This window comes from Oreochromis niloticus, linkage group LG7 (genome assembly GCF_001858045.2).
Source record: "Oreochromis niloticus isolate F11D_XX linkage group LG7, O_niloticus_UMD_NMBU, whole genome shotgun sequence".
Classification (NCBI taxonomy): Eukaryota; Metazoa; Chordata; class Actinopteri; order Cichliformes; family Cichlidae; genus Oreochromis; species Oreochromis niloticus.
This window is the reverse complement of record NC_031972.2, coordinates 35,056,475-35,070,252: the sequence shown is the minus strand read 5'-3', so window position 1 is coordinate 35,070,252 and position 13,778 is coordinate 35,056,475. Positions and strand designations below refer to the sequence as shown.

The following is a 13,778-nucleotide window of genomic DNA, read 5'->3' as shown; positions in this document are numbered from 1 at the left end:
TGGCTCTCTTCCACAGCATGTCTTTTATCCTTTCTTCCTTTTTTTACCCCTACCGGTTGCCACAAATGGCTGCCCCTTCCTGAGCCTGGTTCTCCTGGAGGTTTCTTCCTGTTAAAAGGGAGTTTTTCCTTCCCACTGTTGCCAAAGATTTAAGCCCTATGGGAGTGTCACCAAGAGGGTCATGGACCCCGTATTGATCCTCTACCTTATCACACGAGCCAAGGTCTGAAAACAGGCGTAGCTCTCAATCAGCCAAGGTTTCAGGTGAACTCAGGGTGGGGCTAGGTTTCATAATATCATGTGATTTCCTGAGGTCAAACGGCCCAGGATGTGAATGGGCATTAAGGCTTCTGGGAGAGAGCTCAAAACTGGATTAAAGATGGCAGATAGTTGGTGTCGGAAGCCACCGCCTCTGTTGAAAGATGGTCATTCACAGTGTACATAGATGGCTTCTTCCAAACTCCCAAACATAAACTTAACAACACAGTGTGTGCTGTGGAGTGCAGCAAGGAATGCTCACACCTCTACATTGGAGAGACCAAACAGCCACTTCACAAACGCATGGCACAACATAGACAACATAGACACTGCGATTAGACAAGACTCGGCTGTTCATCAGCATCTAAAGGATAACGATCACTCCTTCGAGGATGCCAGTGTTCACATTTTGGACAGAGAAGACAGATGGTTTAAAAGAAAAGCAAAAGAAGCCATCTATGTCCACTGTCTGACCCCCTTTGAACAGAGGAGGTAGCTTACGTCTAGATGATTTCTTTCCGTGCTTCTATGACAACAGATCTTAGTGTTCCCCCACTTGGTGAATCTCACTTTAACCCCCGTGTTGGGCTCTCCTCAGCTTTTTTCTAGCTAGGTGGTGCGATTGTCCCTGGGGTGGTGGTCCTCCTTGGGCCCTTCTAAATACAAGCATGTTCACGCACAGAGGTGTGCAAACATCTTCCTTGACTGCTGCCTCTAAACATATTGTGCGTTGTTGATCTTGTGTGCTGCTCAGTACTGTTACTTATGCTTATTTAGGTTGTTGCTGTGGTTTTCTTGAACTTCTCATCTATGTCTTTCCCTTTCCTATCCCCTGGTCATGTCTGTTCCAATTGTAAAAACTTAAAAGTAAATAAGTAATTAAATAAATAAATAAATAATAAAAATCAATCAGGTGGATCAGTATGGCAAAGTCGCAATGATCCACTTGGGAAAATAAATGTGTTGGGCATTCTTGGCCTTCAGACAATAATTCTGATTGCTACAGTGCCGGACAGGACAGGCAAAAATAAAGAAAAAAGAGAGATAAAAGTGGCTTTATTTACAAATGGTTTTCAATTTTAAAAGCTGCTCTCCACAATATGGCTGATCTGAAGAATCCAATTTTAACAACAGTTTGGACATGTCTGGAAAAAGACCAAGTACCTTTTCTGTTCCAACAGAGTTATTAAGTGAAAAACATTTGGTTTTGCTCCACAGATTAAAATTAAATAGAAAACCACACAATAAAATAGAAATAAAACCAACAGAGTAACAGAGGTATGTTAGATGCGTCAGAGCAGGTGTGACAGCTTCTGTCAGTGTGGGCGTGTACCTATAGGTTGTTTTAATAGGTATATAAAAATCTACAGACACAGAGGCAAAACCACAATAACCACGGCTCACCTTCATACTCTTCAAGGAATCATGGGGATTTCAAAGTTACAGAGAATGATAGATGGTTTGTGTATCTGTGAAGAGGTTAAAGTAGAAAAAACAGGTCTCATCATTGATGGTGCAGCTCTTTATTATTGTTTGTATTATAATTCTTATCCAAAGCTGGACCAGCGCTGTGGAGGAGATTATCCTGGATTTAAAGACGATGTCTGTAAGTTCTTTAAAGCTTTGCAGGACTGTGAAATCACTCCGTACGTCATCTTGGATGGAGCTTCAGGATCAGAGAAGCAGAAAACTCTTCATACACGTCTAAAGTGTAGACTAGAAAATGCAAAGACAATAGCAGAGACTGGATCTGATGGCGTACAAAAAACATGTAACGTCTTACCACCTCTGGTCAAAGATGTCTTCATAGAAATCTTGAAGGAGAAAGGCATAGAGTTTAAACAGTGTTTAGGAGAGGCAGACCCTGAAGTTGTTTCTGCTGCAAATCAGAAACAATGTGCTGTGCTGTCCCATGACGCAGATTTCTGCATCTATGATGTGCACAAAGGTTTCCTTCATCTCGACAACTTTGAGTGGAAAAGCAAGAAGGATGGCAAAATTCCTGCTAAGCTCTACACACGTTCAAAGTTTTGTGAGCATTTTAAATTGGACCCTGCTCTCATGCCAGTCTTTGCTTCAATAGCAGGAAATGATTATTCAAAATTAGAAGATAGAGGTAGGTTTGCAGGAGAATCATCTTCATCTAGTGTGTACGGCATTAAACGACTGGATGGTATGCTCAGCTTTTTAAGTAAAGTGAATCTGGATGGTTTGAATGACTCACAGAAGAGAGAACGTGCTCTGAGTGAAGCTTTAAAGTATGTTGGTGAACAAGAAAACCAAACATTCAAACTCTCCATTCAAAAATATGTTCAACTAGAAAAACCAAGATCTGAGTTGCCATCATTGGTGCGTAATAAAGTTGAGCGTGGAGAACTCACCACTTTCGTCATAAGTGTTGTGGATCAGAAGACTATGATGCTGCCTGCTCTTGTGGAGGACTTTTCACAGTGCAGTAGTTACACAGCAGCTTCCCGTATCAGACAGTACTTCTATGGAGTGTTAATTGGAGATAAGATGTGCACTGAATATGACAGGGATGGAGAAGAAATCAAAGACCAGTGTGTCCCATCAATACTCCTCAGCAGTGATGAAGAGAAACAACTGCAACTACAGCGTCTGCATGAGGTACTGAGGTTAATCATGAAATATGTGTTTAATTACTCTGACAGGTCATAGATGTGTTTCTGTGGTACATGTGAGCATCTTGTCTGTGTGGTACCTCTCTGTGCAGGCTCCTGAGGGTTTACGTCGCAGGGTGTTTGAAGAAGCTCTGCAGGTTCAGACTTCAGCCTTAGAAAACATCCCCGACGAGCTGAAGCTGCCAGTCTGTGTGACTGTTTTCTGGTTCAAGAATTTACAAAGTGACCCAAAACCTGAGACTGTCCACTGCCTCCACGCCCTCCTGCTGGGGTTTGTGTGTGGCCGTGATGGTCCAGGTAAGTCTCTGAGCTCACTGAGCAACATGGCTGATATTTTACTAGCAAATACATGAAAAATATGTGTAAATCAGTATTTTCACTCATTACTTTATTAGTAACACTTGTGATACCCCTGCTATTGTTTTCACTCCTAATTACTGTTGTTGTTTATTTTGTTCTCTTTGTGTCTGTCATTGAAGTGAACTAATAATTAGGAACATTTAAATGTGATTCAGCCCAAAAAGCATCAAAAATAATATAAAAGTGTGAAATAAGGTGAGGTGAATGTTTCAGTTTAAGTGGCCCCAATATGACTTCAATGATATAAGAGAGATAAGACTTTATTGATCCCATGTTGGGGAAATTTGTGCATTACCTCAGCTCAAGTACGGATAGCAGAAGAAAAATAGAAAAAAATACAAATAAAATATAAACAAATACAAAATAAGTAAGATAATACGCTATATACAGTGGTTGCATACACAGTATGTGATTATGGATAGAGGGTTGTGGAAATATGCAAGTAACTATTCTACCACTATTACTATGTAAGTAATAGTATCATCGAATGAGGAGGAAAATACATTATATTTATACATTATATTTCATAGATGTTGCTAATAAAGTAGACATCTACATCACATCATAACCTGAGCAGAGTTAGATTAGGCTTAGTTTGTCTCTCAGACTGGAGAGATGGTTTTAGAGACAGCTGAATGAAGGTCAGAGGTCTGCAAGCATCACACTGTTTTCAAGCCAACATTTCCCACTGCTGATTAAAAGAAAAAAAAGGAAATCAGCGTTCATTATTCTGCTGTAACTCTGTGAAATATCGTTTATTTTATTAGCTTTATTTCTTATAAATTGGCATTTTGTTTCACAAAGACAATTAAGTCTGAACATTTAAATTTTACAGTTATCTACATAATTACATTCTTTATGGTTAAGGAAGTGGGTCCACATAGACTATTTATACAGAGGATATTTGCATGTTACAGCAGGTTATAGTCTCTTTGAAAGCAGTCAGCAGAGTTCCTGTAATCAGAGTTCCTGATGCTTCCACATCAGCCTGAACAAGAAGACAAACTGCTGCTGGTCTCTGGTTCTGTGTCACTGAAACTTTGTCTTATCTTGTCTGTAGAGGACGAGTTTGAGAGGAAGATGAAAGCTTTAAAGGATGAAGGTGTGAGTAACTGGCAGCCCCGTGTGGCTCATGCTTTCAGCCAATGGCTGTGCTGCATGAGGCAGAGCCTCCACCTGAACCAGCTGCTGTGTTCCCCTCTACCAGAACCTCAGTGTGCCCGGTAAACACCAGACCAATGATGCGCTCCACAGATGTTTAACACACTTCATCAACTTTAACTGAGATTTTCTGCTTTGTCAGGCTTTACTGTGGACCTCTCCTTCATCGGCTGGCAGATGAAGACACGATTGAAGAACTACAGAAAACACTGAGAGGAGAAAAGAAGGAATTATATGAGAACCTAAAGACTGTTTGTAGTCCTGGGATCCTCCCAGTCCTCTAGGGTTGAGGTTCCCTCTACTGAGAAGGAGTTCTCTAGTGGGGAGTGGGAGACAAAAAAAGAAAAAAAAAAGAGGGGGGGGGAAGAAGAACAAATCGCAGAAAAAGTGATTATTGAAATTGAATGATGTTGCTACTCCTGGCATGAACGAAAGAGCTGGTCGAAGGAGGACCATTACACAGTTCTTATTCTTTGCTTTGTCTCTATGATTGAATTCAATTTTTCAGGAACTACTGAAAACACTGAGAGGAAAACAGAAGAAATAATATCAGGATTTAAAGACCATTTTTCATCTACTCACACGGAAAAAAACTCTGGTTATCGGCGACTCTGTTCTTGAAGATGTGGACCCAAAGATTCCAGCGACTACACTCAGATACAGATCAGGGGCCACAGCAGGCGACATTGAGGCTAAACTGAAACTGCTGGCTCAGGATGAACATAGATTTGATAAAATTGTAATTCATGTCAGCAATAACGACATCCAGAATCATCAACTGGAGGTCATAAAAACTAAAATCGAGTCGGTGTGTAACTTTGCAAAAACGATGTCGGACTCTGTAGGTTTCTCTGGTCCCCTCCCCAGTCGAACCAGTGCTCACATCATTAGAAGCCTGTCATCGTTTAACTGCTGGCTGTCTGAGTGGTGTCCAGAAAACGGTGTGGGCTTCATAAATAACTGGGAAACATTCAGGTTAAAACCTGGTCTCATTGAGAGCAACCACATCTATCCTACTCGCAAGGGTGCAGATGTCATTTCTAGAAACCTGGCCAAATTTATTCTGAGTTAAAAACAGAAAGCTGAGGTGTTTTCAGTGTTACATTATTATATTAGATAGTCTGACTCACCTGGTGACGTTCTCAGTCTAATGAACGTTTTAAAGAAACAGCAGATGTTTTCTATTCAACGCAAATGCTCTTTGACAATGAAAGTTAAGAACACAGAGAAGTGCAGTGACGCAGGTTTGGGACCGATGGCTTCCTCACCTCCTCCCTGCTTTTGTCTTTTGGATAAACATGATGACATTTTTAAAACTGAAAGTAATGCATGAATAAAACATGATCCTAGCTCTAAATTAAATACAGAAAGTAGAAAAGAAAAAGTAAACCAGTGAAATATAGAAGCAGGCTATCAGTTTGGTTTGTTTTATAACTGAACTGAATGAAAGTGGGCTGATGAAGAGGAGTCTTTGAGCAGCGGGAAGCTGAAGAAAGCAGGACGATGTGTTTAATGAGCAGTGGCAGAGAGGAAGCGGAGGAACACATCAATGTTTTATCAGAGTCTGTATATTATTTGTTCTTTGCGGTAACAAGAGACCGAGGTGGACATATTTAGCAGGTATTGTCTAACAGCACAGGAAGTTAATTCACTGCAGTTTTATTTATATAGCCCCAAATCACAACAGTCGGCTCAAGGAGCTTATTTTAGGATAAAGAAAACACTTCGATGATCATTTGTGCCTACAGTGTGACCATGCAGTGATCCACAAATCTGGAATAATTTTCAAATCACTTCAAAAACATTCACATCTTTCTCTTCAAATGCAACAAAAAAAATTTAAAATATAATTGTATATATGTGTGTGTGTAAATATTATATAATGCAAATTATGAATACTTTAAAATATGTTTGATTTTGAAAGGATTTTTCTTGTGATAGAGTACTATTATTTCTGTCTACATATATTGGATTATTATCATTATTGTGTTTTTCTGGAGCATTTAGTGATTTAGCTTAGTGTTATAATTTACATATTTAAAAATATAGATTTATTTTTCTGTATATTATCTGAAATTTTGGGCCAAATAACTATTACAACCAAATAACTCTACAAATAACTATCTTATATGTTATGATCTTGGAATTCGTATTTAATTTGTGAATAAACAGAAACTGTTTCTCAGTGACTTTTCCTTCAGTTTTTGAATTTATTGTTAGGTTTTTGCTTGTATGTCGCAGCACTCTGTAAATTACTTTTGAATAAAGTTACACAGATCAATAATGAGTTTGTTCCTGTTCCACGTGAACTATCCAGATAAAGCTGGAGGTTAAGAATAAAGCAGTGTGTGTTGATGTTTCCTCTCATCTCATTAGTCCTGTTTAGAAATAAAGAGAATCTCAGACAGACGCTCATTTTCACCCCAGTTAAAGTCTCTGTATTAAAAGTTAATCCATGTGTTTTCTCTATATTACTGTAAAGTCTTTACACTTCAATATAAAGCGCTTTTAGGAAACTTATATAAATATAATCGAATTGAACCAAGGGCTCTACGGGGAAATGTTTTATCTTTACTGTAAACAGCTTCACCTTGTGGAAGAACACAGTTATTACAACCAGTAAGAGACGCTGCAGTCTCCACCAGTCAGGTTATTATCTGCAGCTGAAAACATTGAAGCAGACTTTAGCGAGTCCTCCTGCTATCTGTGACACGTACAGGATCCTCTGTGATGGTTTTTCTCATGTCTCTAATGTCTGAGCAAGAAACCATTGTCATGCTGAGGGAGATCTCTGCTCCTGACATAAGGAGAGAGGAGGCTGCAGGAGTTTTTACCTTCACAGTGCTGTGACACAGATGCGGTCACATTTTTAAAACTTTCAAAATAAGTCAGAAAAGTTTGAATTTCTTCTATGAAACTTAAAAAGCTGAATTTCAATATAATCCAAATTAATCAATTTAAAGTTTCAGAAAGAAGAAAAATGTCAAATTAACATTGATTTATTTCACATTTAAACATTTACAGACGCCATTACACCTTACACCAGCTTAAACAGACACTTATTTTGAAAAGCCAGGCTCATCTCATCTCATCCAAGTATCGATTTAGAGATGAATCGATCAGAAATAATTTAGTCTAAATCTACATTGAACTTTTTTTATTTTTTACAACTTTATACAAAAACATCTGTTTACATGTTTGTCTGTATATCAGTAGTGGGTGACCAATCAGCTGTCAGAGCTGAACAAAAACACAGGAAGTGATGCTCAGCTTACGTGAAGGCAAACAACTGCCACCACTGTTTGTCCAAACATAAGCAGGAAGTGACATCATTGGGGAGGAGGTGACACAATCTGGTGACTCTTAGTGGTTGCTAGGTAACAGGACTCAAGTGCTGATGTCGTCACATGAGCAGGTCTTTTTTGTCTCATTTACAAGATGAGAAATGTCCTGTTGTCATGACAACAGTCTCTGTAGTAACAACCTAGCTGGCCTTGGCATCCAGCAGCAGCACCCTCATCAGCGTCCTGGCGGCGGCCAGCAGCGCTCCGTGCAAAGCATACTGGGCCACCAGCACGCCGAAGCCTCGGTAGAAGCCAGCCCCGCCTTCCTTGCGGCTGATGGCATGCAGGCAGTCGGAGAAGCCATCATACTGCGTGTTTACAGGCACTACCAGCGGGCTCCCGCCATTTCCCACCGCGACCACTCCATCGGTGGCATCGATGATGGTGCGCGTACCCTGCAGAGCCAGGCGATGTAGCACCGTCTCAAGAGGAAACAACACCACGTCAGCCACCAGAGACCCCGCCCAAGATGCTGCCAGCTCGGGGAAGTAGGCATCCAGTGGATTGGATGGTTCTGCCCGCTGCTTCTTGCTACGCTGGTGCAGCCACAGCACCACCCGCTGGATGGAGGTGGCCACGGCATAGCGCAGGATGGCATGCAGCGCAGCGGGAAGCAGCAGGCATCTGAGGGGAAGCAGGCGACGACTGTGAGGTGCGCCGACACCCAGCAGTCGAGCGACACCCTCACGGACGCAGTCCAGCAGGCCAGAGGACGACTCATCCCGCACAATCTCGCTCTGAAGATGGAGAGAGGAACACACGTCCGATCACATATCAATTTATAAAAAAAAAAAAAAAAAAAAAACCACATCCAGCTAATCATTGCTCTAAATATGACTGAACAGCAGGTCATGTAACAGCTGCTCCTCAGCTTCCTGTTTGTGTGACATCATCATGCCCTCGCTGTTTCAAACAGGAACCACGTGGCTGATGGCATCATCAATCTCACACAACGCTGGTAAGGTGATGGAGAGATTATGCACCACCTTATGTGACCTCATGGCAGTGAAGGCGTAAATCAACATCAATAGGCTGCAACAACAACATTGGTTGCTCTGTGAGTGATGTCATGAACAGAGACAGAGGTTCTGATCTAGAGCAGTAGTTGGTAAACCTCGTCATGTGATAAAAGGAAAGCTAATGAGCTGCTGCTAACTGCCTGCTGTCATAAGAGAAGCATCGCTAATCAATAAACAATAATCAGTGACCTGCACGGTCTCGATGAGGCTGGCACAGTAAAATGGAAGAGCGACGACTGCCGTTAATCTGCAAGAGAGAGAGAGGAGGCGGGGTCAGTTTGTATCCCTGTCTCTGTTTAACAGCAAAAAAAGAACTGACAGAGGAGGAAAAACTGACCCTTTAAGCAGAAAATGTCCAGCCACCTGTTTCCAGCTGCACCTGTGAGGAAGCTCCCTTCACACACATACACACACAGATGTCAGAGTGACGTTGTACAGTACTGTAATCATGTGCTAGTGGGAGCAGGTGGTTACCGTGGCAGTGGCGTGAACTCGCTGATGATGCCCTCGGCTCCGAGCGTAACACCATGAACGATGAATGTGCTGCCCATCCCCTTCCACAGAGCCTTCACACCCTGATCAGCACAACATATTAATCACCGACAACATAATAACACACTTTATATCCTAAAGTATAAATGCGTGTGGACAGGCCGACTCAGGACAGTGGGAGGAAGCCGAAGTAGATCAGAGAGAAGAAATCCAGCTGCAATTCAAACGCGAGTCCTTCTTCCTGTGAGGTGACATCACAGTGCCCCCTCCATCATCAATAATTAAGTCTCTATTTTTATTCTTTGAATATTTATCAATGAGTTTTCACATTGTATTTATAATAAATACATTATACTGTATTATTATTTATTTATATTATTTCTGATCAGTTCCATATTGTATCTGCATTTACTATTTTGCAATATTTAAAAAAAAATTTTAACTTATTAGTAAATAATGTTAAAATACTTTCATTTTGATTGTTTGGTATTCCATTTTAATTTTTCCAATATATTTAACTTTGTATTATTAAAAGAAATATTCTAAATGTCATTATGTCCAAATACATTCATATTTTCATATTTGAATAATATTTTTATACTGCTTTTTAACGAATATAATTCTCATAATTTATAAGAAACAATCAAACATATTTAAAATGATCTTTAAACATATATTTTTATTCATCTTTGGGTTTTAGTGTGTCCCGTTACCTGAGCTTTGGTGATGCTGTACATGACAGCGACAGCGGTGAATGGAGTCAGGTGATAACACCGGGCGTGGTAGTTCACCTGATGTAAACAGCCAATCAGAGTGCAGCAACAGAAAGAGGAAAAAAAAACATTTAATGTCTCAAAACACACAAAAATAAAATAAAATTCTCCCACATTGTTAATGAAAGTATTTTAATCCATAGTAATCATTAGTTATTGATCATTTATTGATAAGAAGGTGAGGCCATACCTGGCACTGTCTGCGGAACACGATGCAGGGGTGAGAGAGGACGTTCTCTGTGAACAGACTGTGCACACACACACACACACACACACAAACATTTTAGTTAAAAAAACCCTGACTTCTCCTCTTTTCAGGACGAAAGTGTCAAAAAGTAAAACATCTCGCTTTTTGGTTCTCACTGATGGCGAGCACTGACTCAGTCTCCTCCTTTTTTTTGCTCTCATTTTTCCCTGTGATTAGAACCAAAATCACCACCAGCATCTTTGACTCGACGGTGGTGATTTTTGTCGCAGTGAGTCGCTGAAACTGAGTGAAGCTTCAGCTTCAGTGGAAACAGCGACAACAGAAAGATGTCTGATTGTTTGAGTCCAAACAGTTCAGACTGAATAAACTCATTCAAACTAAATATTGGTCAGCACGCAGTGACTCGGTCCGAGCCTCTGCTCATCTTGAAACCATGAGAAACGATTTCCTCACCTGACGAATCCAACACTGAAGCCGGCGAATCGGTTCAGCTGCTCTGCAACGACAAAAACAAACACGATAAGCTCGCACAGTGCAGGAAGTCCTTAAATAAAATCAATAACGGCGATTAGAGAGCTTTATTCACATAAGCTACCAAACAGTCTGCTGTCTAGTTCATTCATCACTGAGGATGACTCCACTGTTTTAATAACTTTTAACTCCAATAAAGTTAGTTAATAAGTGGTAAACTAAACATAACACAACAAACACAAATTACAGAAAGCTGCCTTTGAGAGTTCAGGCTGTGCTGCAGAATAAAGCTGCTCATACAAAAATATTTACTGCCAAGCTCGTTGGAGTTAGACTCTGTTTTGCGTTACTGACTGTATTTCCAGGTGTGTTTGCATGTTTTAATACATCTTTGCATTTTGCGTTTCCCAATTTTCTTGCACAATTTGAAGAAATGATGGCAGAGTCGAGATTTTACTATATTACTGTATTTACTATTTGTGCATTTTGTTAGCCTACTGGCTAATATAATTAGCCTTCTGGTTAACTAGCCGCTAGCCCAGTCCGTTTATTACATAATTACTCTGAGCTTGATTAGCTTGTGCGCTAGCTTCCGGTTAGCATGCATGCTGACAGGTCATCAGCGCCTATCAGACCATTATCTCTGTAGTTGGCCAGCTCTGGCTCCATCCTGTCATTAGCCAACTAGGCTAGGTGACTCCGAACCTGCACAACGACCTACCAGCGGGGGGCATGCCGGGATTTGGAGCTTCCCAGCCGCTTGCAGAACCTGCGATCTCTCCCGGGGCGTCATCGAACAGAGGTGTCCGCTCTCCGGGATGCAGGTTGCGGCTGCCGGGGATGTCCGGCGGCGTGGTGACCCAGTGGTGGAGCTGCGGTTCGGCGGGTGCTCCTGCGCTCCGAACCGGGTAGCCCGCTCCGTACAGCGGGTCATCCCGGCCACGGTACCCGAGCCCGTCGAAGCTGTCCGGCCGCCTGGAGGCCATGTCAGGGTCGGAGCGAGTGAGGGGGGCGACACTGATATCTGGCTAGCAGAGCTCAGGGGAGCGCATCAAAGTGTGCGCGGACAGAAGACACAGTTTAATGGAGAACCTGTAACGACCTAATCAACCTGACCCACACCAAAACATCCACCTGCCACCCGGAAACACTTCTTTTTCTATACTTCCGGCTGACTGCTCGTGCTGCCTCCTACAGGCCAGCAGAGAGTGGTGAACCCTAGCTGGGTTATGTCTTTATGCATGCTCATACGTTTGTGCTGGTTTGTGCTGCAAAAACTTTCGTTTGTGCCGCTATCATTTAAAAAAATTAATAAAAGAATGACTTGATGCGTGTTCAATCATCTAGGTAAGGAAATCCCTAAAAATTGAGTCTGTTCATCGAAACGTAGCATTTTCAATGGGAGAAACATTTCATCACTCATTCAAGTGACTTCTTTAGTCTCAGCTGACTGCAGGTTTCCACAACCTTATGGAACTGACCTCACAGCCCATTGTTCATTTAGTAGGCTAGTTTCACTCATTGTGCAAAGGTACTGTATCATGGAAATTATTTCACTTGTAGCACATAAGGACAGTGTGTATAAGGATGGTGAATAGATGGTGCACAAAGCTGCATCTGTTCAGAAGAAAAAAACACAAACACACAACAAGTGTTGAGCAGATTTGTGCAAATGTGAAATACCTGCAACGGTGTCAAAATGGAACCTGAAGTTTTCCCTTTTTTAAAAAAATTATTTAATCCTCAGAGAGCTGCAGGAGCTGTACTGTTCCTGCTGGCATGTCTCATATCTCAGGCTGACATATTGTCATATCCAGGTAAAATAGTTTGATTAATCTGTAAGTTTTAGCTAGTTTTATGGTTAATTTCAGGAACTGAATCATTGGTGATCAAATATACGCATTTATTATAGCAATAAAAACTAAATATATCTTTCAAATTTAAAATAGAGCATTTTCTAATATTCAGTTGATCTTCTTGTCTGTGTGGAAAAATGTCACAAAGCTGAAAACAGAATCTTTAATGTTTGAGTTCACAACAAACCTGATTTGCACAGGTAAGGCGTACAACAGTGGAGTCTTTTCACTGTGTATTAGTATGTTTAATTAAGTGTAAAAATCTGAATGCTTTGATCTCTGAAGATAGCCCATATCGTACCTTAATAGTAAAACTGTTTATGTTGTTCTTTAGCTTTTCCTTAACCAGAGCAGACCTCTGTACTGCAGTGTCCCAGTGCTGGACAGTGTCTTTAACCAGGAGGACACCAAGCCTGATTTTCAGCTGAGCTGGTAGTTTCTGGCAGTGCTGCTTAATCCACTGAACCAGAATCGGAAACATGGATGGGGTGCCCCAATTGAGACTTTTTCTTTGCTAGTTGGCAAGTGGAGCATCCCACAGGCTGCTCTCAGGTGTTAGGGATGCCTCATTCTACAGTCTTCTACAGTCCACAGACTCACAGAGGAGGTCGTGGACACCAGGTCTTCCGCTCCCCAAGACCCTCAAAGACATGGAGGTAGTGTCCCGTGGGTTTGCAGGGCCAGTATGCCTCAGAGTTTTTCTGAAAGCAGCTGGTGCAATCAATGGCTGCCACATCTACATCAAGCCTCTGCGGGCCCATCATCTTACAGGCAGCTTGTGACCATCAGGGCTTTATTGACGCGTACGTGACCAGTCTCAGGTCGGTGTACAAGTCCAGACTGCTCCGCCACAGCCCACTGTGCAGGCAGTCAGTCTACCCTCCTCAAGGGCATTTTATCTTGGCAGATGGAGTGTACCCATGACTCCAATGTCCATTACCCCTCATCACTCCCTACAAAAGGCAAGTACAAGCTGTGGGAGCCCAGTGCTTCAACAGCCAATATTCCAGGGCACATTCTGTTATGAAGACCAGATTCTGAGCCATCTTCCTGCAAGCGCTGGAGGTCATAACAGCATATGCTTCTTCTGCTTCCGTGCTGGTGACATCATGGCCCCGCAGAATGAGCCTGAGAAATATGCAGGAGTGGTTGAGAGGACGACCGGTTTGGAGACAGTCAGGGGTTCTCTCTGTC

General features: G+C 41.7%; 2 protein-coding genes across 2 annotated transcripts; one reads left to right on the top strand and one right to left on the bottom strand.

Annotated features, from left to right (window-relative positions):
• The first annotated feature begins 2,619 nt into the window (after positions 1–2,619).
• Positions 2,620–7,591, top strand: LOC100703784 (protein asteroid homolog 1-like). The gene is made up of 4 exons (XM_005470558.4): positions 2,620–2,886; positions 2,993–3,197; positions 4,321–4,483; positions 4,564–7,591. Exons 1-4 carry the CDS (start codon positions 2,674–2,676, stop codon positions 4,703–4,705), a joined length of 723 nt encoding a protein of 240 aa, XP_005470615.2. The 5' UTR covers positions 2,620–2,673; the 3' UTR covers positions 4,706–7,591.
• Positions 7,405–11,888, bottom strand: slc25a46 (solute carrier family 25 member 46). The gene is made up of 8 exons (XM_003440154.5): positions 11,450–11,888; positions 10,711–10,753; positions 10,240–10,297; positions 9,990–10,067; positions 9,259–9,359; positions 9,122–9,178; positions 8,974–9,031; positions 7,405–8,502 (listed from the first exon to the last, which is right to left on the bottom strand). Exons 1-8 carry the CDS (start codon positions 11,712–11,714, stop codon positions 7,906–7,908), a joined length of 1,257 nt encoding a protein of 418 aa, XP_003440202.1. The 5' UTR covers positions 11,715–11,888; the 3' UTR covers positions 7,405–7,905.
• Between the last annotated feature and the right edge of the window lie 1,890 nt (positions 11,889–13,778).

Bases quoted from the DNA above. Each gene is read 5' to 3' on its own strand.
- LOC100703784 (XM_005470558.4), top strand. From the start codon at position 2,674: ATGATGCTGCCTGCTCTTGTGGAGGACTTTTCACAGTGCAGTAGTTAC. The intron at 2,887-2,992 runs GTACTGAGGTTA...CTCTCTGTGCAG, and splicing joins AACTACAGCGTCTGCATGAG to GCTCCTGAGGGTTTACGTCG. The intron at 4,484-4,563 runs GTAAACACCAGA...CTGCTTTGTCAG, and splicing joins CCAGAACCTCAGTGTGCCCG to GCTTTACTGTGGACCTCTCC.
- slc25a46 (XM_003440154.5), bottom strand. From the start codon at position 11,714: ATGGCCTCCAGGCGGCCGGACAGCTTCGACGGGCTCGGGTACCGTGGC. The intron at 10,298-10,710 runs GTGAGGAAATCG...GTGTGTGCACAG, and splicing joins TTCAGTGTTGGATTCGTCAG to TCTGTTCACAGAGAACGTCC. The intron at 9,360-9,989 runs GTAACGGGACAC...TGTGCTGATCAG, and splicing joins ACAGCATCACCAAAGCTCAG to GGTGTGAAGGCTCTGTGGAA.